The sequence below is a fragment of the Perna viridis genome, chromosome 9, assembly GCF_037379345.1.
Source record: "Perna viridis isolate PV_CMFRI_1.1 ecotype Kerala chromosome 9, ASM3737934v1, whole genome shotgun sequence".
Taxonomy (NCBI): domain Eukaryota; kingdom Metazoa; phylum Mollusca; class Bivalvia; order Mytilida; family Mytilidae; genus Perna; species Perna viridis.
Window position 1 is genome coordinate 40,576,704 of NC_142453.1, and position 25,700 is coordinate 40,602,403.

The 25,700-nt window shown below is 31.2% G+C and overlaps 1 protein-coding gene across 14 annotated transcripts in view; it reads right to left on the minus strand.

Annotated features, from left to right (window-relative positions):
• The window catches only part of LOC148608511 (uncharacterized), a 117,053-nt gene that overhangs the window by 60,393 nt on the left and 30,960 nt on the right, over positions 1-25,700 (minus strand). For 12 of the 14 annotated variants that reach the window (XM_088546420.1, XM_088546411.1, XM_088546424.1 and 9 more), the window contains exons 4-5: positions 18,707-18,843; positions 13,036-13,111 (exon numbers count right to left, since the gene is read on the minus strand). In XM_088546420.1, coding sequence (XP_088402546.1) covers positions 13,036-13,111; positions 18,707-18,843 — 213 coding nt within the window. Of the gene's footprint in view, positions 1-13,035; positions 13,112-14,887; positions 15,628-18,706; positions 18,844-21,152; positions 21,306-25,700 lie in introns of those variants that run through there. The other 2 variants (XM_088546422.1, XM_088546423.1) reach the window with 2 other exon arrangements.

Below are 25,700 nucleotides of genomic sequence, written 5' to 3' on the forward strand. Positions count from 1 at the left end.
AGTTGTTTGGCAAACCTAAAGACCAACTTTTATTGTGTCCAGAGTAAACATAGGACACTTGACTATCATAAAACTTACACCAATATCTTATACAGTCCTCTCTACTAACAGAAAGAGTTGGAAAATTGTAGGGCTACAATTTGAATAAGTGTACAACTCTTTAAAAGTATAAGGCAGGAAGTCACCATGTATTAATGTTCTGCAATACAGTAAAATGTGTCTTAGTGAGCATCTGTATTCTGTAATAACTGGTCTTAAAAGAACATGTTTTAAATTCACTATGTACTAACCACCTGTCTAATGTGATGTAAATACAGACCACCTGTCTAATGTGGTGTATATACAGACCATCCGTCTAATGTGCTGTATATATAGACCACCTGTCTAATGCGGTGTATATACAGACCACCCGTCTTATGTGGTGTATATACAGTCCATCTGTCTGATGTGGTGTATATATATATACCACCTGTCTAATGTGGTGTATATACTGACCATCTGTCTAATGCAGTGTATATACAGACCACCCGTCTAATGCGGTGTATATACAGTCCATCTGTCTGATGTGGTGTATATATATACCACCTGTCTAATGTGGTGTATATTCTGACCACCTGTCTAATGCAGTATATATACAGTCTACCTGTCTACTGCAGTGTATATACAGTCTACCTGTCTAATGCGGTGTATATACAGTCTACCTGTCTAATGCTGTGTATATACAGTCTACCTGTCTACTGCAGTGTATATACAGTCTACCTGTCTACTGCTGTGTATATACAGTCTACCTGTCTACTGCAGTGTATATACAGTCTACCTGTCTAATGTGGTGTATATACAGTCTACCTGTCTAATGCGGTGTATATACTGACCACCTGTCTAATGTGATCATGATTGTGCTCTCCATTGGAAGGTCATTTTAGACATTTTAATAAATTGATGAGTTTTTGTTCATTTGTTTATAACAGAAAGTGAAATATTCATTAAGTTTTATATCTTTTGTTTGCACTATATAGATCTTGATCAAAGGTCATGCAGAGGTTACCTTACAATGTCAAGGTTAGGATGTACAGACTTTAATAGTTATATATCAACCTGTCTGGTAAATATCTAAATAGAACTGAACCATCAGTACGTGATTTTTTATTCAAACTAAGTGTACAATACTAATACAAGAGTAAGTGTGGTAAAATATCAGTAACTTACATCTGCCTGTTTCTTAAAGGGGTATATCATAAACATGGGACATATATAGCTTCTGTTATATTTGATATGCTATATTGAGGTTTATATTGATTTTTCTCAATCAAATACATATCAAATATTGATGGCATATAAAACATGATCTGACCAGAAAACATAGGCTTCTCAATTACTCAAAACTTAATGATTTTTCAGAAATTCACATTTTATAGGCAATCATGATTGGTATCTATATTTTTCTCTGGTCCATTATGGGTATATTACTTTAGTTACATCAAAACTGTAAAAACAGTAGTCCACTTTTATAGAACAATTACAAAAGTAACATACCACATAGCCATAAATGGAGTTTTGTTTACATTTTATTCAGATTGATGGCAAATTCAGTGGTCATTTAATATCAGCAAAAATATTATAGTATTCCAGCTAGCATAATATAAAAATATTGAAACATCATTATATTGCCAATGCAACTTATTCTACTTGCATGTAAGTGATACATGTAGCAAACAAATAAGGCTAAATTAATTGAAACAAATGAAGCTAAGCTAAAGACAAAGATTAGCAATATTCTATCGCTTACCTTCCAAATCAGTTCTCAGTACTATATATACGTAGGAAGTCATTATTTCAGTTTTATGCTATGCACCATAATTACTATCTTCTATGTATTTCCAATGATACGTAAAGAATTCCAAAAAAGTGACATTCTCAAGTACATGTATACCAATGCCTTGCACTATTGACAAAATTCATGGCTTAATTATTTAAAGTTGAGTTCAAGCTTTGGCCTATTCTAGAATTAATTTCCACATAAATAATCAAATCTGCACCTTTCAGTTTAAAAAAAAATAATAATCCCACAAGAATGTCAAATTTAATATTTTTTAAAATTCTACAATGTCCTGCGGTTATTATGATTATCTATAATTTTCTTTATGCCAGTCATGATGACAATGGTCCAGGAGTCCCGCTGGAGTCTTGCTGAAGTCACGCTGGTAATCTGGACGGGTCCAGACAATTTGCACTTACGTTTAATAACTTTGACACAACAAGTGGTTAGCTACTTAATCCACATTAATCCTTAAATTCCACATAATTTATCTGTGGAGTACAGAAAAATTAAATGTCTGGTCTATTCAAAGTAAATAGCCCAAAAGGTAACCAACTGCATGACTGTCATAATGGATTAATATTTTTCAATTTTCATAGACAAGAAATTTTGTAAAAGGTTTCCACAGAAACATCTCAATTAATCCGTTCACTTTGAAATCAGGAACTTCTTATGTTCCATTGTATTAAAAAAATGACAGATTTGACGAATGACAAAGCCTTTACAGATAAGAAATCCTTAAAATAACAACAAGGAACAAAGTCATCATTAAAAAAAAAATCGAATAAATCACAAGTTGGATGATTCTTTCTCAAGTGACCTACACTTATTAAATGTCTCCTAAACAGTCAAGTGATATCATATCCCCAAATATATCAATGATTCTGATCCTTATATTGCATTCTATCATGGAAGGCAATCACTTAAACTTATAGAGATAAAATTATAAAAAATGTGTCTCACTTCAAAACTGACAATCCACCTGTGTAACACTGATGCTTCGTGACAAATTAAGAATATTTTTATTCACCAATATTTACTTATATTCCACTGTCATTACAATATATTTAGCATGATTTTACAAATCAAGTCTGACAATATCCAGTATGGTCAATCACAACCAACACATGTTCAGTCTTCTAAGTTGGACAGGCAATCTGCAACTATTTCAGGTAAACAAGTCTTTAACGATCTTTTGTCAACACATCAAACAGATACTTGGGAAGAACAAATAATCTCTGTGTCATTTAAACTGCTTTCCACAATTCACGCATGGCATTTAAATATGGAGAAATATGCAATTTCCGTAGAAAAAACTCTTAATCGAAATTAATGGAATACCATAAAATAGTTCTGTTCAATATAACTGTTTTTATCAGCGGGGATGTAAACATGACATGTTGCTAGAGAGGTTATATCTTGTTTTCAGTATCTAGTGTGCAATACTCTCAAATGTGTAGTAATGACATTGTAATATTAAATATAAAGCTTTAACAAAATAAAATGTTTTAAGATGTATTGCCCAATTTCACTTCTAAAAAAAGATAATTATAAACACATTTATAATAAACCTATATAACTTTAAGTGCAAGTATCACAAGTATTACAGAGAATTAGATCAAATCTGGTTTGTCCTGAAGTTGACATTTCCAAACAAATAACTCCTTTGTCCATTATCAAAATGCTGAGTTCTACTTTGTCAACAAGGAGATCATAGTTAGATTGACAAGAGCTTTTTAAATGACGACAGAAAAAAACTCCTCCACAGCCCATCACTATATTACCGATCCTCATACAAAGCCTTTGCGTTCACTATACAAGGCTTACCTATTTATTATGTAACTCCATATCTACTTAATACATGGTATCTTAACCTACAATTATTCATTTTGATACTTTCTATTCATCAGTTAGAAACTAAATATCATCGTTTATTTAAAAAGTAACAAGGTAGCGTAGGTGCACAGGATACGAGTGTGGTAGAACATGTATTATTCAAAATGTTACAAGTAATTACTGGTAAAATCTGTCACATTGACGGATTTGCATTGTAAATGTTGCTTATATCCTTGCAAATAAAGTACAGATTACAATATACGTTGAATCAGCTTCAAATATGAGGACAGATTCAATTTTGATTTATTTTTGATAGATATACCCTTACAGTTTAAAGCAAAAACAATATATCTTCAATAGAAATCAAATATTTAATTAAAAAATTATGTAAATTACATGTACCTCTACCCTTCAACCTACTAGCCTTTAGTTAAAGGTCATAAAAACATCTTGTTATAAATGATCAAGTTGAGCCAGAACTTACCACGTTCTATGTAGTTTCCTTATAAAAGATATTTTTTGTGTTTGGAAAGAAAAAATATATATAAAACAGAATGACAAAAGTCTAACAACATAAAAAACCTATTTCTCCAGAAATAAATTCATTTCTTACCAGAGTCAATTCTTCATCAAAATTAGGCCATTCAGATACAATAGTATATTATAAGATACTGATCCAAAGTTCTATTAAATTAACTGTTGACAGTTATGCCACCTCTATATATACTAACCAGACCATACCAACTTCTGATCTATCGTGGTCAGAGTTCAACAAAATGAAGAAATATGACACCAAAGGAGTAAAAACAAAACAAACCCTACCATAACTATTCATGTTAGATGATATCCACACAGAGTTCACCCACACAATGGTGAAATATTTAAGATACCTGATACTGAGGTAAGCCACTGAATTACACATATCTTTCGTCTTAAAGAAAATGCATCAATATGATACATTAAAAATAAGACATTCAACCCAGTCACAACATTAGATAGTATAAATGAGTTATTTATCAATAAACAAATTTCAGATTAATTTCAGAACCTTGATGTCAACTGAGCTCAATTGACATAACATTGGACACATTGTGATGAAAGAAAACAGACCAGAATTTGACTTGATCACTGCTAAGAAATTTATATCAATTGAAACATTGGAGAGATCTTTCATGGTGGCTGACATTGGAGAGATCTTTCATGGTGGCTGACATTGGAGAGATCTTTCATTGGTGGCAGACATTTTTAAATGACCTTTCACCAGCTTCTGTCAGTTTCCACTGAATTTCATGGCAATTGGCAAATATGTTTTAAATTGGTCAAACAGGTCTTAAATATAAGGAGTCTGAAATTATAAAGTAAGGCATAAAAGGATTTGTCAATTGTCAGTCCTTTGTCTGGTCATCCAAGATGGTGTATGTATGTCAGGATAGTAACTTCTAAAACCTTTTGAAATATGCTTTCAGACATGTTTCTGCTTGGTCATCATACTTGCTTGATGATATGATTTGTTCCAAGTCTGAAGAAAAATTTGACTTGTAAATGAATTATCATACATGTAGTCAATCATGAGTTTTAGAACTACCCTTAAACAACTCTCAATAATGCTCATTACATATTGCTCCCTAAACTTTCCAATATAAGAAATATTTAAAATGTTTCTTTCTAATCTCAATATTTTACTCAATCACTCATTATACCTTTTAAACTTTCCATATATCGATATAAGTGTTTTAAAATGGCATCTGCAATACAGTAACAAAGTAACTATTTCTACCCCATAAATAAAGAGCAAACATGCCTCTGCCAGTAAAATATGAGATGAGATTCATTGATGCTGAAATAATGGAGGGAAACTGGATCATCTCAGTTATACTAAATCTGTAAAATAACCCTCAGAAAGGACATATGACCTTAATACATAAATGAAAAGGACTTGCTACACCTATGAAATCTGTCCTTCAAAATATAAATCTTCCTAATTAATTTTCACTGTTTGTGAAAGATAAGAACTGAGCCAAGGACTTAAACCTCCAAATATCAGCAGAGCTATCCTATGTTTTATATCACTAGGGGCTGAAGGTATGAGACCTTTAAAATTTACCGGACCACCTTCAAAATACCTAATTTCAAGGATTGTCTACCACAGACCTTCAAATCCTATAGTAATATTTCAAATCTTTCACTATGCTATGCATATGTTCAATTCTGTGTCACCAATTTTCAAAATTTTGTTGAGGATGTCAAATTACAGAATATAACCTACTGTATACTATATCTGTATATCTGTAAAGAACAAATTACATGTATCAAGATATGTTGACCAACATTAAGTCAATAATTTATTCTATCTCACACTATCTTACCCCCCTGTCAGATAGTAAACCCTATAAATAGCGGTAAGAATTAACAACAATGCTACTATCCATGGGAGACCCAAAAGAGTAGTCAAGGATGTTAAAAACCCCTTCAGTCAGGCATCAATGCTTCCATCCATAGGAGACCCAAAAGAGTAGTCAAGGATGTTAAAACCCCTTCAGTCGGGCATTAATGCTTCTATCCATGGGAGACCCAAAAGAGTAGTCAAGGATGTTAAAAACCCCTTCAGTCAGGCATCAATGCTTCCATCCATAGGAGACCCAAAAGAGTAGTCAAGGATGTTAAAAACCCCTTCAGTCAGGCATTAACGTCACAACTTTGAAATCACTCCGCCGTTCACAAAACTTGAAATTTATGTTTATAAATAGCAACAAATAATAGAGGAAATCTATGTAATAAATAGGATAATTAATTGGTTATTCACTCCTTCCAATTAATTATCCTATTATCCAATGTTAGTGCAGGTCAATATAAGAGAACACCCACACTGTCCATTTTAAGGTATTTTGGTCCATATCATTCTACTATTGTTAAAACATATATGTTTATACAATGTATCTACCACAGGGACCTCCTTTTAATGTCTACATACAGTAAATATAAATGCTTTATCCATGGCTTATTTTTACTTGGCAATTGTCAAATCGAGCAGAAAATCACCACATTTATGTTTTTACAACCAAGATATTTTAACACATTGCTAGAAAAATAAGGCCTAAGATTTATCCTTGTATAGTTAAATTGACCTGATTCAGGTAAATAGTATGATTTGTATTAATTGACCTTCTTTTAGTCAATAAAACTGTTTTCTGTACTGTCCAAGAGAAGTCTTGTTTTGGCTGATTTGTAGAGTAATAAAACTTACATTAAAATCTATAAAGAAATTGATATGTCCTTGGACCAGAACTTGCTTTACTCCAAAATGCATAAAAGATAATTGAGCATTGATACATTTTAATGTTCAAACTATTCACACTAACAATGAGATGAAAATCCTGATAGCATTAGAAGAAATAACATTCATGATAAAACTATCATTGAGTTAAAAAAAACAACTACATTGTTGGGTAGTGAACTAATTGAGTTTTAATTGACTGGTGACAAAAACAGATGATAAGAAGTTCATCAGACCTTGGAGATAAATGCCTATATGAGTAATAAAAATCAGCATAAACTAATCAAGTTTGGAAGAATTATAAAAATACAACTAGAACAAAATAATATGTAGTTCTCTGATGTCTTTACTCTTACTGCACACTCTATATACTCATGTAATCTACTCACTGACCGCCTGAGTAAGATATATCTCAGCATGGCTCACAAATCTTTCCATACTGTTCTTAAAACTGTAATAATCCCTTCATCAAGTACTAAATTCATTCAAAATATATAATAATCATGAAGGAAACAATCCAGTTGAAAGAATGCATCACATAACAAGCTAGATAAATTGTGCTTGCATAGGCAAAACTTTAATATCATCACATACTTTTTAGTTAATTTTTCATATTACTCCAACTTGAGGGTTTGAATATTTCCATACAAACAAATTATTTAACTTATTGCCATATGCAGAATTTAGTTCATCCCTTAAATTTCACAAAACCTAATAAGGGTAAGTCCACAAGCAACATTTAAGTTCTCTAGCCTGCACCAGCTGAGCAAATTATAGTAGCGATCAGCTTATTGATCCTAGTATTCAAATCTTTATCACAATACACGATTGCCGACAGATGTGTCCGCAAGAGAAAAATATAAACATTTTTTTTTATGAATTTGAATTAAATTGTCATTACATGTGATGTTATATAAATTACACATTATCATTAGCATTACCTGAATGTCAACCAATAGGTGTATTGTAAAACATGGATAAGTCTTGTCAAAGATGGACTGGGTTGTCACAGTGTCAAATTTTGTCTATGATTGAACAGGTATACATACTCATGTTTTTCATTTTACATAAAATTTCACAATTAAAATTTTGATATATGTGTATATTTTTTGTGTATTTTATAAATGTAAAACAAAATCCTAAATTTCATTTCAGAAATACAGCAGCCCAATTAAAAAGCAGTAGGAAGGTCTTGTTTTTATTTCAAACCTCTCAAAAACCAGACTAGAAAAAAACATATTTTACAATGCGCCAAATGAATGTCATGTGACAGGTTTTATTGCAAGTATCATAATTTCAATACATAATAATATGTATATATGCAACAAAAATTCTCTTTGATCTTCGAAATATCATAATTAGTGTTTTGTAAACAAGTTAATTAGGTATATCATTTTCCCCTCATTACAAATGAAAATTAGTGGAACTATAATCAGCTGTCTAGCATTTAAATGTGATAAGGCATTCACTCCATACAAATTAGGATTAAGACCATTAACTTTGACATTTGACCTAAGATGACCTTTTCAATAACTGTTGTAATTTTGAATCTGGTCTGAATTCTTGGTCACAACACACCTTTCTAAGAAAACAGCATTCTATTTTGGCTGCAACAGTTAATATCTGATAAGACAAATCCCAAAGTGAACTTAACAAACATTTATTATATAGCGGGAACAAACATTTATTAAACAAGATGTAGGTATGTCAGACTTTCTATATTCCAATTTCCTTGAGTGTGATTATAATTATATATTTTGTTATCAGAAACATATTCTGCAGTAAAACAAGGTAAACATTTTTTTTACTACAATTTTTGTTTTCATTACCTTACTATTTCTGAAGAATCTGATGAGTTTCAAGATTTTAAAAGATTTTGTTATTGAATCTTTTGTCCTTCATGTTTTGTTATATTACAAGAGTTTTACCTCCATCATTAGATATTGTCAATCAAACTTATCTTATTTGGCAACCCATACCATGTGACAAGTGCATATGACATCTCTACATAATGCTACTTTAATCAAATTAACCACAAGGAGGACTTCACTGAGTACATGTGCAACATGCTAAAAAACATTCACTAAAGTCATTAAAACATATCAGGTGTCAAAAACCAGCTCTATTTAAAAATCTCTGAATTGTTGACAACATATAGCTTAGTAGGGTGTGGAACTATTTGTTTCTTATATTATTATATTTTTGGAACATTCAAGTGTCAAACCTTTTCTCAGGTAATTAATTCCTTTTATAAATCAGATGATGTTAGATAAAGGTTAATGGTAGCATATCAATATTCTCAGGTCAGACAACCAACTTTGATTTTAGGAAATTAGATATTATATCAAAAGAATACAAGAAAAAGAAACTGAGTTCTCCCACTACGATATTTAATTGACGACCCGCTCCTATCCTCTGATCAACGATAAATTGTTAAATAGACCTTATTGAATAGATACAAAATGATCAAATATTTTGCATTTTATATACAATTGTGTAACATTCTGTTGAGTAATGGTGATATTACTCATAAGAATTGAATGCAACATTGGTTTAACATAAATGTTTTTATGTTGAAATGGTTAACAAAACAAAATAATGTAAATTCTGGGTACATTTCAAGTTGTTTCACAATATTCACAAGAAACTTCCATACAAAAATATGTATCAATCCACAGACGCCTCGAGTGATCCACACATCTGGAATCCATATCCAGAAATCCAGAGACTAAACTACACCTGAAATCTGGAGTCAATATCCAGATATCCAGAGATCAGTCTAAACCTTAAGTCTGGAGTGAATATTCAGAAATCCAGAGATCAGTCTAAACCTGAAGTCTGGAGTCCATATCCAAAAATCCAGAGATCAGTCTAAACCTGAAGTCTGGAGTCCATATCCAGATATCCAGAGTTCAGTGTAAACCTGAAATCTGGAGTCCAGATCCAGATATCCAGAGACCAGTGTAAACCTGAAGTCTGGAGTCCATATCCAGATATCCAGATATCCAGAGACCAGTGTAAACCAAACAATTAAAGTCCTTCAATACTTTTTTAAACCTTAACAAACAAAACATCTAAATAAAACCTACAAAGCCTTTAGTCTACAGAGATTTAACCATAATAAAATGGTACTAGTATGATGCAGCATAATAATTTAAAGAAAACTGAAAAAAGATCTGACTTATCCAAAACAAATTTAATACAAAATTCTTACTTACCTTAATGCTAAAATCCTTCTTATAAAATGCACAATAATAAGACAAGAAATATATAGTGATAAAAGATCAAACAATTGTTATACAATATCCCTAACCCATAAACAAAACCCATCTGTGTTGTTTACTTACATCTTCAAATCTGATATTTTATAACTCCTTATGAAGCGTAAGTAAACAAATTTCATCTTAACAGGAACAATAAAGCAGAGTTTAATCTGTTTTTGCAGCCCATTTTGATCTATAAATTGTTGACAAGCTTAATATGGATAACTCTGCCATGATATTGTAACCCTCTATCACAGTATTGTTTGTGTAATTTTATTAAATTGGAAAATTTTGGCAAGATCTTGTAATATAAGATGATATTTCTTTCGTTGATGAAAAATGAATTGATTGACACGCTTGTCGGGTTAGAATTCTTGTACCTAAAGTGTGTCCCAGACAAATATAATGTGTTAAAATGTCCTGTCATTGTTCAAATTTGGCAATCTCATCATGGCAATGATAAGCTGGGAAATATAATTCTCATAAACCAACAAACCACTATTACATCGCATGATGGGCTTAAAATCGTCCCTGTAAAAGGCATTCATACTGCATGGCATCATATGAAGACTTCTCAAGGTTACATGCTTGAACGAGTAAGATTATAATTATCCTAACATCACCATTAAATATATATTAAGTTAAAAAAAAATAGTAAAACTCCATTTTGGTGAGGATTGTATTATTGGTAGAGTTACCTCATGGTAATTAACTTTCCTGACATTTTCTCTATTTTAATTAAATCTCATGTTAATTGAACTTCTGCTGATACTGGAAGAAATAAAGCCATATCACAGAAAAACTACTGAGAAACCTATGTCTCAATAATAAATTACGATGTAGTGGTATGTTTGTCATATCATCAATGCATGCTATCAGAATGACAAAAATTGAACTCCCAAACCATACATCCCATTGAATAACAGAAAAACTTTTCAAGTAAGCATTTAATTTCCTACACAGTCAAATCTATTTCAATAGCTTGAAATAGCAAGCATCAGCACAAAGGATAAATATCTTGGTCAGGCTACTCGTATAAACCAGATTATGTATTTCAAACGTGGACAGAATATATCATATTTCTATCAATATTTAAATTGAGCAAAGACGATTTCAATTATCTGCATAAATACATATATAGAGAGTTAATGTCAATAAAAAATTTCAATTGTAACTTTTGCAAATATTTCAACAAGTACTGGTGAACAAATTAGATTTAATATGTTAAACCCTGGTCCAGAAATGCCCTTTCTTTGGAAGTATACATCTCCAAATTTTATTTCTTAATTAAATATTTGAATGTAGAAAGAGCCATTAAATCTATGTAATAAGTCAAAAAAGAAAACTCCAAGCTGAATGTCTCACAGATTTAATGTTGTGTTAAATATCTCTAAAGCCATTTAACGAGAAAATCTTAATTCAAGATTTTGGTGCTGGGGGTCTTTTGTCAACTCTTTATATCTAGGTCTTTTGAAACATGTGCCTTAAATAGTATCTTCAAAATTTTCAAGGTCAACTAAGGAAAAACCATTACAACTTGTAAGATTTAGAATTATTTGGTCAGAGTAGCACCACAGAGACATTCTGTAATATGAAAATTTCATGCCAGGCATTATTTTTGTGATTTGCTTGGTCAAACATTTCATGTGGGCAGTCTTCATGATAAACCAGTAGAAGACTGAGGCTTCAAAAAAAATATCAGAAATCATTGTGAATTTACTTTTTTTAAACAATAAGAAGATTATCATTTTTTGGGATATTGAGAAATATCTTGCATAAGTAATGTTAAAAGATTGAATATAATTGGAATTAAAACCCCTGTTTAGTACAGTAGTTAGAACATCAATATTCTGTATTCCCAGATTTTAAAAAGTCCCACCCAGAACACACCAAGACTAGTTTTCTATGGACATGCATCTACTGAACAGGCTTACAAACATTTCTTCATAAGACAGAAACAGCCAAATCAGCTTAAGAGATTAGCTGTAACTTTCAAGTCAAATTACAGCACCCCAAATCGATGAACTAGACATCACATGGTAAGGTCTAAAACCACAGGCATTCCATGTCCTGTTCAGACAACCTAGGAGTATTATCTACTTAAACTGTCTAATTCTATATAATACTGAAATCACCTATACAATTCTGTATAATTCTATCATTTGCTTTATAGTTCCATATACACATTATAATCCATGTTTAATGCTATCAGAAGCTGTTCCATGTACATAGTATAGACTCATGATTATTTGTTGTAAACAAAAATTCAGGTCAATTGTTCTATTCTGAACTTTACTGCCAGCACCAAATCTACTGTTTTGTGTTAATTGTATTAATAATGTAAATTTTAAAGTTTGAAAAGTCGAAGAGGAAAATTTGTACTTTCCTACAAAACCTAAGCAAATACTTTACATCCAATACATGTATGTTCAGCCTTATTCTACTATAAGTACATGTACAATATTCAGGCAAAATACTAACAAATTCGATAAATCCAGTGCATAAATAAAACAGAATTCTTAAAACAAATTTCTTTTCATCTTAACAAAGTTTATAGAAGCAATAAAATTTATTTACCAGTAAGTTGTTAATGCTAAACCTTGTACTAAGACACTATTTCAATAAGAACTGATTTTTTCAATGTTAAGACTTCCATGAGCAAAGCACTTCAGAAAAAAAATGACAAAACCAAGTGACATTTTTGTTGAAGTATTCCAATGTTGAGAAAAACTTCTAAGATTTTCTGATATACATATGTACAAATGATAAGAATGTTGATACCAACTACATCAGTAAACTTTGTAGTAAAATATCCATAAACAGCCACAATAATAAATCCAGCTTACCTCTATCTCTTTGTCTCAGCTGTCGTAATGCTAATCGTATCTGTTTCTTCTCCTCATAATCGTTGGTCTGGGTTAACTGCAAGTACAAAAAAACAGTCAGATTTGTAAATAATGAAAAAATATTGTTTTTATCTAGAAATAAGTGATAGAAAGCCGAACAAGAACAAGAATGTCATTTTGAGCAATGCCATTTAATTATTAGATTGGCAGAATTTATCATAGGATAACCAAACAAGATAGTTCCACTATACCATGACATAGTAAGTTGGATAGCTTGATTCCTACAGAAATCTAGTAACTTAAAAGTCGAATAAGGACCCCCCCAACCCCTCCCCACTACCCCAGAATAGGACCCCCAACCCCTCCCCACTACCCCAGAATCATTGAACTAGCCATAATAGTTAGGTCTGAAAACCATATTATTTTTTTTACATTTGTATGGACACAAATGTCCTACCTCAGTATGCAAGAGACTCAGTACCTTTTCTCTCATGCTGATATAGAAGTCCACATTCTTTGTTTTACAATGTAAGTATCCCATAAGTTATATATGGTGTTTGATCAAAGAGTACCATTCATCTCTTTAAGGTACTTTAAGCTATAAGGGATAACTATCCCTAGATTTCAATTGTACTGTTATTCTTACAAAAAAAAGGTCTATCACAAGGGTCCAAATTTCAAGAGAGGAAGGTCCAGGACATTACAAGTTTCAAATCAACTTGAATAAAATATAAAGTCCTCAATAAAGTGTCATTGATTATAGTTGAAGGTCTCTGACCTTGGTACCTAAAATTTCAAAGGGCCTCTGACAAAAACTTAAACAATCCAAGATCTTGAACCACTGCTTATTTGAATCCCTTCTATATAACAGTGGTTCTTCATTTTAAAGTTATAATATACTAACATTTGTTTTCAAATTTTCAGATTAAAAAATTAATATGTTCATTACATCTGTTATGCATGCTGTACATAGAATACAACCTCATACAACTACAATATTTTATCTTTAAAAGATTGTAACAAGAAATACAACAAATAAGCCCATCTCTCATTCTTTATCTTTAATGGTGTGATTTTCTACCATTTGTTCCTGTAGGCTATAATGGGTATATCTATGAAATAGTCTAGAAAATTGATCCCTATTTTAATCAAAAGGGCAGTGTTTTACATCAGATATTGAAGTTGTAGGATAGATTTAACACCTGATGGATATTGATCTATTAAAACCTTAAATCTATTTTATCTGGAATCTATTAAATACTATGAAGAATGCCAGGTCACATATCTGATACATCTAAGGTAAAGATAAACTTACAATCCAGGTCCAAGACCTAATTCTATAGTTCTATACTCGTGTACTTTAATGGTAGACTAACAGGGGGTTTCCATCGAAATTCAAATACTATATAACACATACGTCTATAATGGTTTTCAGGACCCTACTGTGGCCCTGGGGTTGCAGTTGTTTTTTTTTTTTTTTTTTTTTTGGGGGGGGGGGGACTTTATCAAACATTCAACTTCAGATTGTGTTCCCCTTTAAACCATGATGACTGGTGTAAGGTTAAATGACAGGACCAAATGAATCAACATTTAAAAAGAGGGACAAGATGATTGTGCTTATTTTCTAGTGCAGAGTTGATTGGTGAATCTTACAAAATACATACCGTTCAAATTCTTGTTAAGTATGGCTTAAGATTCTCAAATATTTTTTTAAGCTTATCACTTTGAAAAAAGTAAATTCAGTAAAAGAAGTTCAGAAAACTTAATGACTCAAACATACATCCATCAAAGTTCCCATCATTCCTGATACATCTAAACTCATCATTATAATACCTGTTAATATCTATCTCACCTTTGTATTTATAAAGTTTTGTGACCTTGACCACAAAAGTTGTGATTTTGCCTCCACATCCATATCCAGACTTAATTTCCGCTGCTGAAGCGGAAGTTCTGAATTTAGATCCAAACTTAATTTCCTTTGTATGTAACCGACAAACATAGTACAGTTAGTTGACACTACATCACCTAGACTAAAGACCTACATGCCAATGTATAATTCCCAACATTAAATCATAACTCTAATCCACTTAATGACAACACATATATAGAAGGGATATGTAACCTTCAGTAATAACTGGTATTAAACTATCCATAACGCCAGTCTTTTATGTCACTGTAATTCCTCTTTTACTTAACTGGTCACATGTCCTAGGGAAAAATTAAAAGTTGAATGATTTTTGCCCCCACTCAAAATATTTACTTCTTTGGATTTAAACTTTGTGTAAATAGACGAATTAAAAGTAATTCAATGGAATTCGTCATTTATATTTCTAATACAAGGTTATTTGAATTGCTGTCTGATCTCACACAGGCTTTTAATTCTCCAACATGTAATATTGTCATTTTAATATCACATCCATAGTACTCCTATGAATTTGCTATGTCATTTTCACAGAAGAATTTCCATATCAAGATTGAATTGTACCAAACAAGAAAATACCTTAATCAGCCTACACCAACAAACATAACTAAGTCCCGGAATGAAATCAGAATTATTTTCGGCACAACCACGTTTTCATTCTTTCTCTGACACAATCAGTATTATCCATGTTTTCATTCTGTCTCTGACACGATCAGTATTATCCATGTTTGTAACAAATAGGTAAGAATGTATTGACAAATTACAGATAGAGTTTATATAGCTCGACCAATACTTGAATGGAATTTCTACAGAAAAGTAAACACCCTGTTTTATCGTTCCATTGAATAAAATGCCTCTGTTTTCTCAATATCCTTCCACTGACAGACTGTAATCAATTTGGGATTACGTCTGCGACAAAAATTAAGTCCATAGACAATTTTTAAATTGTATCAATAAAAAGAAAAAAAATTGAGCGGATTTATTATTATGCATAATCATATTATACCCAGCTGATTATATTCTGTAATACTATATGACCCCTTTGCACCCTGGTTTAAGAAGGTTAAGACAGTTCCATCTTTATTTTTATATTTAATTCTTTGTCTATTATAAATATATGCCTCTCTTTCTATTAATTACGTAATCAAAGTTTTAAAATTCTTCTATAATATCCTTATGTAAGCCATCATCTATACAGTTTAAAAAGATACTAATCTGTTATTCTTAACAATCTGAATCCATTATTTATAGATATGATTAATCTTTAAATGGAGGTATTCCCCGCTAATCTGCGTTGGTCCTTTTTCATATGAAGACAATTTGACGACGTTTGACTGCTGTACATACCATCTAACTTTAAATGTCACAGTCAAAAGCCCCAGGAATCAACGTATTGCTTAATGAAAAAATATAACTTAATGTTAGCTAACACCATTGTTTCTGATACATGTATCTTCTGAATGCATCTTTTATTTTACTTCCTTATGTCTTAGTATAGTTTTTGAAAATCACAACATAATACATGGACCAAGGGTCAAGGGGTAGCTCCTTTCAAAAGAAAAGACAGCTAAGATTTTTTATTTTGTATACGTCTGTTGTTTAAAACAGTACATATTTTATTGGTGCATTATCAAAAAAAAAGGATTTGACACAAGTAATGGCAACTTGTGGTCTGATGTGAATTATATATGTATTACTAACAATGGCTGATTTTGGCCTTTCAAGAACAATAACTCTTATGAGATTTGGATTGAGTTTACAGTAGCTGACAGTTTGCAAAATTTTAAGATTTCATTTTGCCTCATAATCAAGAGACTTAAAAAACCATTGATTTATCAAAATTAAAACTAAGTCCATGAAAATCAAAAGCTCAAGAAATCTACCCTGTTTTTCCACAAAAACAAATACATGCACTTGAAAGAAATTACTGAATAAATATTTAAAACCATATTGACATTTGAAATACCACAACCAAACTTATAAGCCGAGAGGAGTAGAAAACATACAAAAATATATCAGAATACAAACATTTGAAGTAATGCTACCTGTCTTTTGACACCTCATTGTTTTATTGGTACAAAATATATATGTTAAGGTGATATGAAGTGGCTAAGACCTCCTAGATGGTGTAAAAATACATACTATTACTGAAAATAATATTTGGCACTCAGTGGAAGGCTGTATAAACAACTTCTATAAAGTCATGCTAACTTTCAGTTTGAATAACAAAAGTTGTATTTTTGTACCAGTTTAAAAGATTCCAATAATGAATGTTAAACCCTAAGTTCAGTTGGACCATTTTTAATACAGACTGGTTGAAGAAAACAGAAACAAACATGACATTAATTCATTCATATATTTGGTAATGTTTTACTCTGAATAGTAGATCTAGACTTCTATCGTGCCTTATAATAAATGTCTGAAACTTTTGATGTTATCACTTTGGTAGTTGTCCAACTTATAACACAAATGAAATCATCAAATTTGTTTACTTTTTGTACAATACTTGACTACATAATGGAATTAAAATGTTGATTTATTTTGCTTTTTTGACATGAAAAACTATTAATCTCTATGTCTCTTTTTGACTAAAAATAGATATAGTTTTATAATCAGTGGTGATATTTTTGTACAATGGTCCTGTTTAAGGAATCAATTTTCTGTAGCACCTATGAAATGGAGCTATCCCCATACTACCCTGACAATTACATAAACCTTAAGATATAAATATATTAAATATCAAGATAAAGATAAGGTGAGTAACTTTTTTTGGCTTAGCACCTTTTTCACTTCCCATTTTAAATTTCACACTACTATCCATTTCTTTGCCAAATTTAGGTAAACTACATGATCAATCACATACTGTATTGTAGTAAAGAGTTATAAAAGAATTTTAACATTATATTAACAAGTTCAACAGGAGCATTCATCAATCTTGTAATTCACATTCTAATATTTTTGTTTGCGCTTGTCAACTCAAGAAACACAATGTCAGGTACTTAGTAGCAAAAATCATTAACAAGTTCGTAAGGACTCATCCGACAAATAAGTCGTAATAATTAAATCTAGTCACGTCTCTTCCTGTGGATTATCAAGAAAGTTTTATTTTAATTCAAAATGCTTTCCTTTAAATTTCAAATGAAAAGAATCATCAGAATTTGTACCTTATATCATAATAAAATTGTTCAAATAGATGTTTATTTTGCAATTCAAGATGTTTTGGTACATGGCATCACACAGATGTTTAATTAACAAATCAAAATTTCAATTAGGCTTGCCCTCAGGACATCGATTTGTGACAGCCAAGTAGTTGGTACCCATCAGATGTCAAATATGATATTAAATAATGAAAGACTTGAGGTAAAAAATATGGAAGCATTCAACCAAGAGCTTAAACAAAAGCAATCAGTTTAGTTTAAAACTAGAAAAACACTCATGAAAGGATATCTCCATTTCTCCCCACCCAGTAAAAATATGGTCAAAACATAAACAAAAGCGTCAGACAGGAAGTTGATGTCTTTACAGTCTGAAATCAAATCCTATGATACAACATACTAATATAATGCTTCAGTCATAATTTCAAGCAGCTGCGACAAGTAGTTGCAGAGAAAACTGGAACAAAAAATGTATGGACAGACAGACACCATGATCAGTATATACTTAATGTGTGTATTGGATGGGGGTTGAGACAACAGCTCATATTTATAAAATAAAAAGATTTTTAGAATATTAAATTAAAATATGTCTCACCAATTTTCTAAGCTCGTCTTTACTGTCAACTTGGTTGTAATATTGCTGTGATTGAGTTACTTCCCTTGACACACCATTGGCTCTGGTACAGTTTTCTACAAACTGGTGAGCTACTGGCTTCCTTCTTGTTTCAAATGCTGGAAATATAAATAGTACATATGATTTCATTCAGTAAATATTGCATTTTTAGGAACCAATTTGATCTTGCCATTCATTGCAAGATACATGATGTTTTTACAGAAAACAGTTTTGTAAAAACCTTAAAAAATGATAGCCAATATATATATACCAATAATGTATGCAAGTCATTTACAACATTTTCTGAGCAATTCTAAACAGTGCTTATCAAACTCAGTGAAATTTTTTTTGGTGTTTTTTTTTTCAAATAGGGTAGCAAGGTAATATCATTAATTCAATCCTTGCACCTGTTTAAGGATTTCAATGGGTCTACCTAAAATTCTGAAACTTTTCAAATATAAAACTTTAAATTAAGCTGTAAAACCAAATTTAAAATAAATGAAAACTGGGGACAGACGGAAGGACAAAGAATGATGAACATAATGATCACTAAATACCACCTCAAAGTAGGAATATAACAATAAAGAAATATTTATAAATTGATAACCCTAGTATTTGATATGAAAAGTGCAATAACCTGCCTCGATACAAGCTACATGTGGTGTAAGAGATTTGAAATACTTTAAATCATTTCATTAATTTCACACATAACATGCCATTATCTGAGACATCATCATGCATCGTTCTTTTAATGGAAAACAAATCTATTAAGAAAGTAATAATAATAAACAAATACCAACCACATTTGTAAAGCAAGCCATTCATATCAATGAAAAAATAAAAAGAATTTCATGCAAATAAAAAGTTGAAGACCGTAATTTACGCAGTCATGATATCAAGTTTATCGCTCAAATTCTCCTTCAAATTTTAATGTTGCATCGTTCAATACCTTTTAATGCTATGACATATGACGAAAGTTCAAGAAACATATTTAGCACTTTTGATAAACATTTGTGTAAGAAAGACATTGTTCAAGGCTAACATGTCAATCTTGTAAAAATAATTTGGAAAAACTGCGTCAAATTTTTAGTCCATAAAACGTCACCAAAACACAGAGTTGTAGACATGATGCGCATAGTATTACGTTGTCAAAACAGTGGCTAGAATTGAGAGTAAGTATTCACTTGACATTTGACAGAAAGGTCAGTAAACAGGATAAAACATGGGAGAAATTACTTATTTTAAACAAGGGATTGGGTACATAACTGATACGATAGGACCAAACCAGAAATCACAATGAAAATTAACAGGACAAGCAATAGGTCAGAATACTCAATAGGATTGAGTGAAAGTATACAAATTACTTGGCTGATTGAAAAATTAACACACAAAAATAAGATGTAATCATTGTCCTTTCATGAAATATACCGGTAATAATCACCCATAAATACTTTGAATGAAATATGTGTGGTCCACAGATAGTCAACAAAATTATTGGTCCATACAAGGAGTGTATATTAGTGTCATATGAAGTCCCAGGTCCATAAAAATACACAAACCATTGTTTTTTTTTCCAAGACCCAGACAACCTTACTGACATATCTCAGAAGGATACCCTGGGATTAAAGATGTTTTTGTGAACTTTCAGAAATCTTAAAGTTTAAGCTGCATTTGTTTACATATCCTAAAGTTCTGCTCAGTGAACTAGATGCTATAAGTTCTAAAATGCTGGTTCATGTTGTTACGCTATACTTGGCAATGACTTTTCATTAAAATGTCTTCAGTGGAGGACCTATTTATCACATGTTCACGTCATTCCTTACGAATATCAAACTGGGTAAGAATATACTACTTTAGTCCCAAAAATCCAATATAAACATGTAGAGTCAAAAGTCAGGACAAACATAGCAATCACAAACGTGCATAACATCAGGTCAATAAACGTGTTGTACAAAACGTGCCAAATTAACATTTCAATTCGAAATATTTTGGTAAATATGACAATTTAAAACTTTGTTATTGTTTCAACAATGATGTCTGGATAGAGTTTAGGAATTCCAATGTTCCCATATAAGACTAGGAAGAGAAATCATTATTTTTCAAACTTGATGTTGGTAACTGTAACACTACTTATAAAATTCCTAAAAGCATTATAGGTAAAGAAATAAGTTGAAAGTATTGATGAAAAGGTCAATATTTCTAACATGTTTATTTTGAAGCAGTGCTCTTCACTTACTGTTATGTTTTTTTTTTTAAGTTTTGTGAAATCATCAACAACTGTAATTCACAAACACACAATTTCTTTGCAGAGAAATTTATATGACTTAATTTTTTTTTTTTTTCAATCAAGACTAATGAAAATGGATGATTAAAAATTAAATGAGAAGTTTGAAATCTTATCTCCAAATTCACTAGATAGTAAACAAACCTCTGAGAATTCCCATAATTCCTTTGGTATAAAGTGAATTATAACACTGTATCACATTCACCATCAAAACACTAACGTTATGTCTTAACTGTAGATTACTAATACTATGATCTAATAAGGGAAGGAAAACACTGACTTTATGTATAGGGCGGTATCTTAAACTCTTTTGTTCAAAGTTCTAAAGGGCCTGTTTACAAGTTAAAGTCAGTAACTTGGAGTTCTTTATCTACACTGTGCCAAGACAGATGACTAAGTTTGGACTTTCTGAATGATGTTTATTTCCTTTTAAAAATTGTAGCGTGATTGCCTGAACATGTGAACAGGCCAACCACATACATATATAGACATACGTAGGAAGGAATATTACCTTAATCAAAACAATCAACATTATTGAATAAATTAAAAGAGGTTATCGTTCATTCATAAAGTGTACACATATTAAATAACTCTAACAGCTGTTTCCATTTGCTGGGGCCACGGTCCGCAGAACATATATCAGAAATGTCTAAAGTTTTAACATCGCACTGGCAGCCAGGTCAAAGATTGCATGTGCAATCTACCCCACGACTTGCACGTGTGATGTGAGTGGGCTGCAGTCATTGTCATGTTGACTTTGTCAAAAATCCTTCATTTAAAGTTTTTGTATTTTGTCAACAATAGAATGATCATATCAACTGTTAGAACATTTAAAATATGCAAGTGTCATACTGTCAAATTCTTCTTGATTGGTTCAAAACCACAATTCAAATTAAAAGACCTATGATATCTGATTCGTGTGAAGGTATTATTTGAAGATATTTCAAAGTATTATTTTAAGATTCAATAACCCAATATTTAACAATTAAGACAAGGAACTTCCTTCAATTTTATACACCAAAGATTATAGAAACTAGTAAATAATGATTTATTTACACTTATATTACATTGAATACTTTGTTCCTGAGTTTAACAACATACTTTAATCAAGTTTTCTTCCATGAAGTTCCTTCTATAATATTGAAAGGGTGATTAAGCTAGAATTATTTAGACCCGAACATGACAAAGCTTTATCAGGAAGAGGTGCTCAGTTAAACGTTACATCAATCCTGCGTGTACTGCAATATATCTGTTTTTGCTAATTTCTCAGTGAACAAATAAGCCTTAAAATTGAACATGTGTAACTCATCTATCCAACTATGAAGCACAAACTATTTTATATACCATGAAATAAAGGCCATTTTACAGAATTTACACAAATTTGTAATAACAAAAAATAATATATTTACAATAGGTTAATCAGCTGAGCTTTCACAAAAAGTTGTTAGTGTTAAATTTATCATTGTGTATTAATTTGAAGTCACAAAGCTATTTTCTACAGTAAAGTCATAAAATACGATCAACTTTATTCTTACAAGTTTTTTGTGAAATTGACACCTGATTTGACCTTATGATGAAAGTCATTGAAGGTCACTTATTAGTCTCAATCTTATACATGGCTGGATGGGTGATATGGCGATGAAATATAAAAGGACTTCAAGTGAACTTGTTAAGGACTTAAACGATTTAGTTCTGTTTTAATGATAACATAGATTTTTATATTTGTTGGTACCAGAGGATGCATGGTATTACAACTGTAAAGTAACATTCACAGACAAGACATGAACTCAGTACTCTGTAATTTGTTTGATATCCAAAACCGTACCTCGGTTCTGTGGGCAATTATAGTATCATACATTATATGACAACTCTTCAATTTTCTTATAAAGGCTTATATTTTAATTCATGTTAATTCAGTCTGATTGCTATCAGTATAGTTTTGAATAAAAAGGTTATTGAAGCCAAGTTTCCTTTCAGATTAGTTATGATTAAATCATTGATGGTTATCGCCCTAATAAGAGGGTTATAAAATTTAACACACGACTATCTTATATCACTGTAAACCATATCACACTGCAATTTGAATATCACTGCTACAAATAAGAGCCAACTTTAGGGAGGTCGCAGCAGGCTCATAGAAAAATACCGTGATCGTCTTGAGTTACATGATTCCTGATTGTGTGTTATTTAAATCTGACCAAGTAATGTTTTATCCACACTTTGGTGAATAACTCAAGTAAATTGGCATCAAATGTTTATAATGTGTATTACTCTATATAATTTTTTTTCATGTTTATACTTTCAGTTGAGTTGCTATGAAATAGAGAAAAATAAAATATCACTGAGATAAAAGAACAAAGTAACAATGTCCCCCCTTCTCCTCCATGTTCCATGAAAATTTATAAACATAGGACATGAGAGCATATACTGTGTCATGAATGAAAATAATTCAGATTCTGTATTAATCCCATGGAATAACAGGTATGACAGCACTTGCAATATCATACAGATGAAATTAAGCTAGATTTTCTAAATTCAAAGAGCAATAACTCTTACAAAAATGATCAGTCTGCATTTTTTGGCTCTAACCATGTATAGATATCCATTTACACTATAGGAATACCATATTATTAATGCATATTATGTCATGATACTGTTCCAATTTATTGCCAGAATCTGTTATACATGTCAAGTTGACAGAAATCTTTGTAGAGAAAGATCACAGAGCATATTTAATCTTATCTCTATGGCACAAACAAAGAGGTGATATTTTCTCTAATAATCAAATACCTATATCAATGTAGGGGAGATATAGACATGAAATAATGTTCTACAAATCAATGAAGGAACCCTTTACTTCCAGTCAACTGTACAGAAATCTCTGTTTAAAGGGGAGATAATCATAATCCCTAATGACCACGTAAGGTGATAAAATTGCTTCCTTATCAATTATTAAGTATTTATTTAACCGCAAAGGTTAAAACAGGGATTTTACCTGTGATTAATTAATCTTTGGTGTTTAATGTGGGTCATATTAAAAAATATAGATGCCCTTGACATTCTCTTTGTAAAATTTTCAAATTTAGTTGATTTTTTTGTTTTTTCAATGATCTGGCGCTTTTGGATTATTGGAGTTAGATACAACAGTATAATACCTGCCACTGCAAATGTTGTAACAATGAAATGTATTCAGTCATTATAAACATCAAACATAAAGTAATACATGCATGTCATATACCCACAAACTTCACTTTTATTTTTTGTATTAAGAAACAGTTATAGATCACTGATCTAAACTTAGTTTTTCAATCAATCGTTGCACTTTTGATATTAAAATCATATACCGGTAGATTGTACATGAAATTGGCAGATGGCTAGTTATCATTCTAGATTTGGTGGATTTAAGAGGAAGACAAATGTATGGTTTTCCCCTAAGTACAGATCTGCATGCAAAAAAAAAGCATTGTTTGTTCAGAGGGTTTTCTGCACCCTGAATCACCTCTACAATTGTCAGTTTCTTAATTCAATATGGATTGTTTCTTAATTACATAAAATTCTATAAGAACATTTTAAGGTTAGGAAACAATCCTTCACTTAATCCAATAAATTTGTTACAGAAAATTTCAAAAGAAATATATTTCAACAGAAAAGATTCTTTAACCTGGGAAAAGGAACAATGTTTACCAAGTCCTGAAATAAGTTCCAATTTTACAGTAATTACCCGAATTCTTGAAGTGCAAGTCTTTGTCAAAACCATGCAGAGTTCTGCCCTGCATTTAGTATAGCCAAAAGAATATTGTTTACCTATACAAAACATAGGATAACTCATTGAAGAAAAGTATGGATATTGGATTATGTCGGCCTTTCATTCCATACATTCACTTTTTGTCAACCTATTTGACAAGCTTGCAAATAATATATATGGATTTAGGTGTTAATCATGGCTTGTATAAAATATTGATAAATAAATGACTTGTTGATTTTCCTATTGTAACATTATAATAAGGAATTATTATTGCAAAAATGTTGAATGAAATCAATTTAAAAGAAATCTGCAAGCTGCATATTAGTTTATGTTGCACAAAACGAAGTAAATCAAAAACATTTTTGTCTCACCTTAACCTTCCATGCAAAAAGGAAAAAAAATCCTTGATATAACCTAAATCCCCAAAATCATGAAAAAAGAAATAAGTATCCAAACCACATCAAAGATGAAATTTGTTACCTGTCAACAGGTAAAAAACACCCAATACACATCTGGAGAAATATTTGGCCATCAATCTTTTATAGCATAAGTCAGAACAAAAGACCTAGAAAACATCAAGCCCAGCCTTTTATCAAAGTTTACAAACCCATCAAGGATGATTTCAATTTTAATCTTCTTGTATAAAACTCCTATTTGACAGTTGGGTGATTCCTATTCAGTTTGTGTATGAAAGAGATACAATATCCAGCTGAGAGGAGGCGAAATATTTCTAAAACCATTTCAAGAAGTTAAAATAACGTGCTGGCACAATATGTTAATCGTAATATAGTCAACATACTACCCTGTAACCTGGCTAATCTAATATTCACTGATATCATCTTCAATGTAATGACCTTCAAAGGTCACTGACCGGTTTGTTTTGGAAAAGAAGATGGTACAGAACTTTTTTATGCAATCTACCACAATGTAAAGAATGTATACAAAAT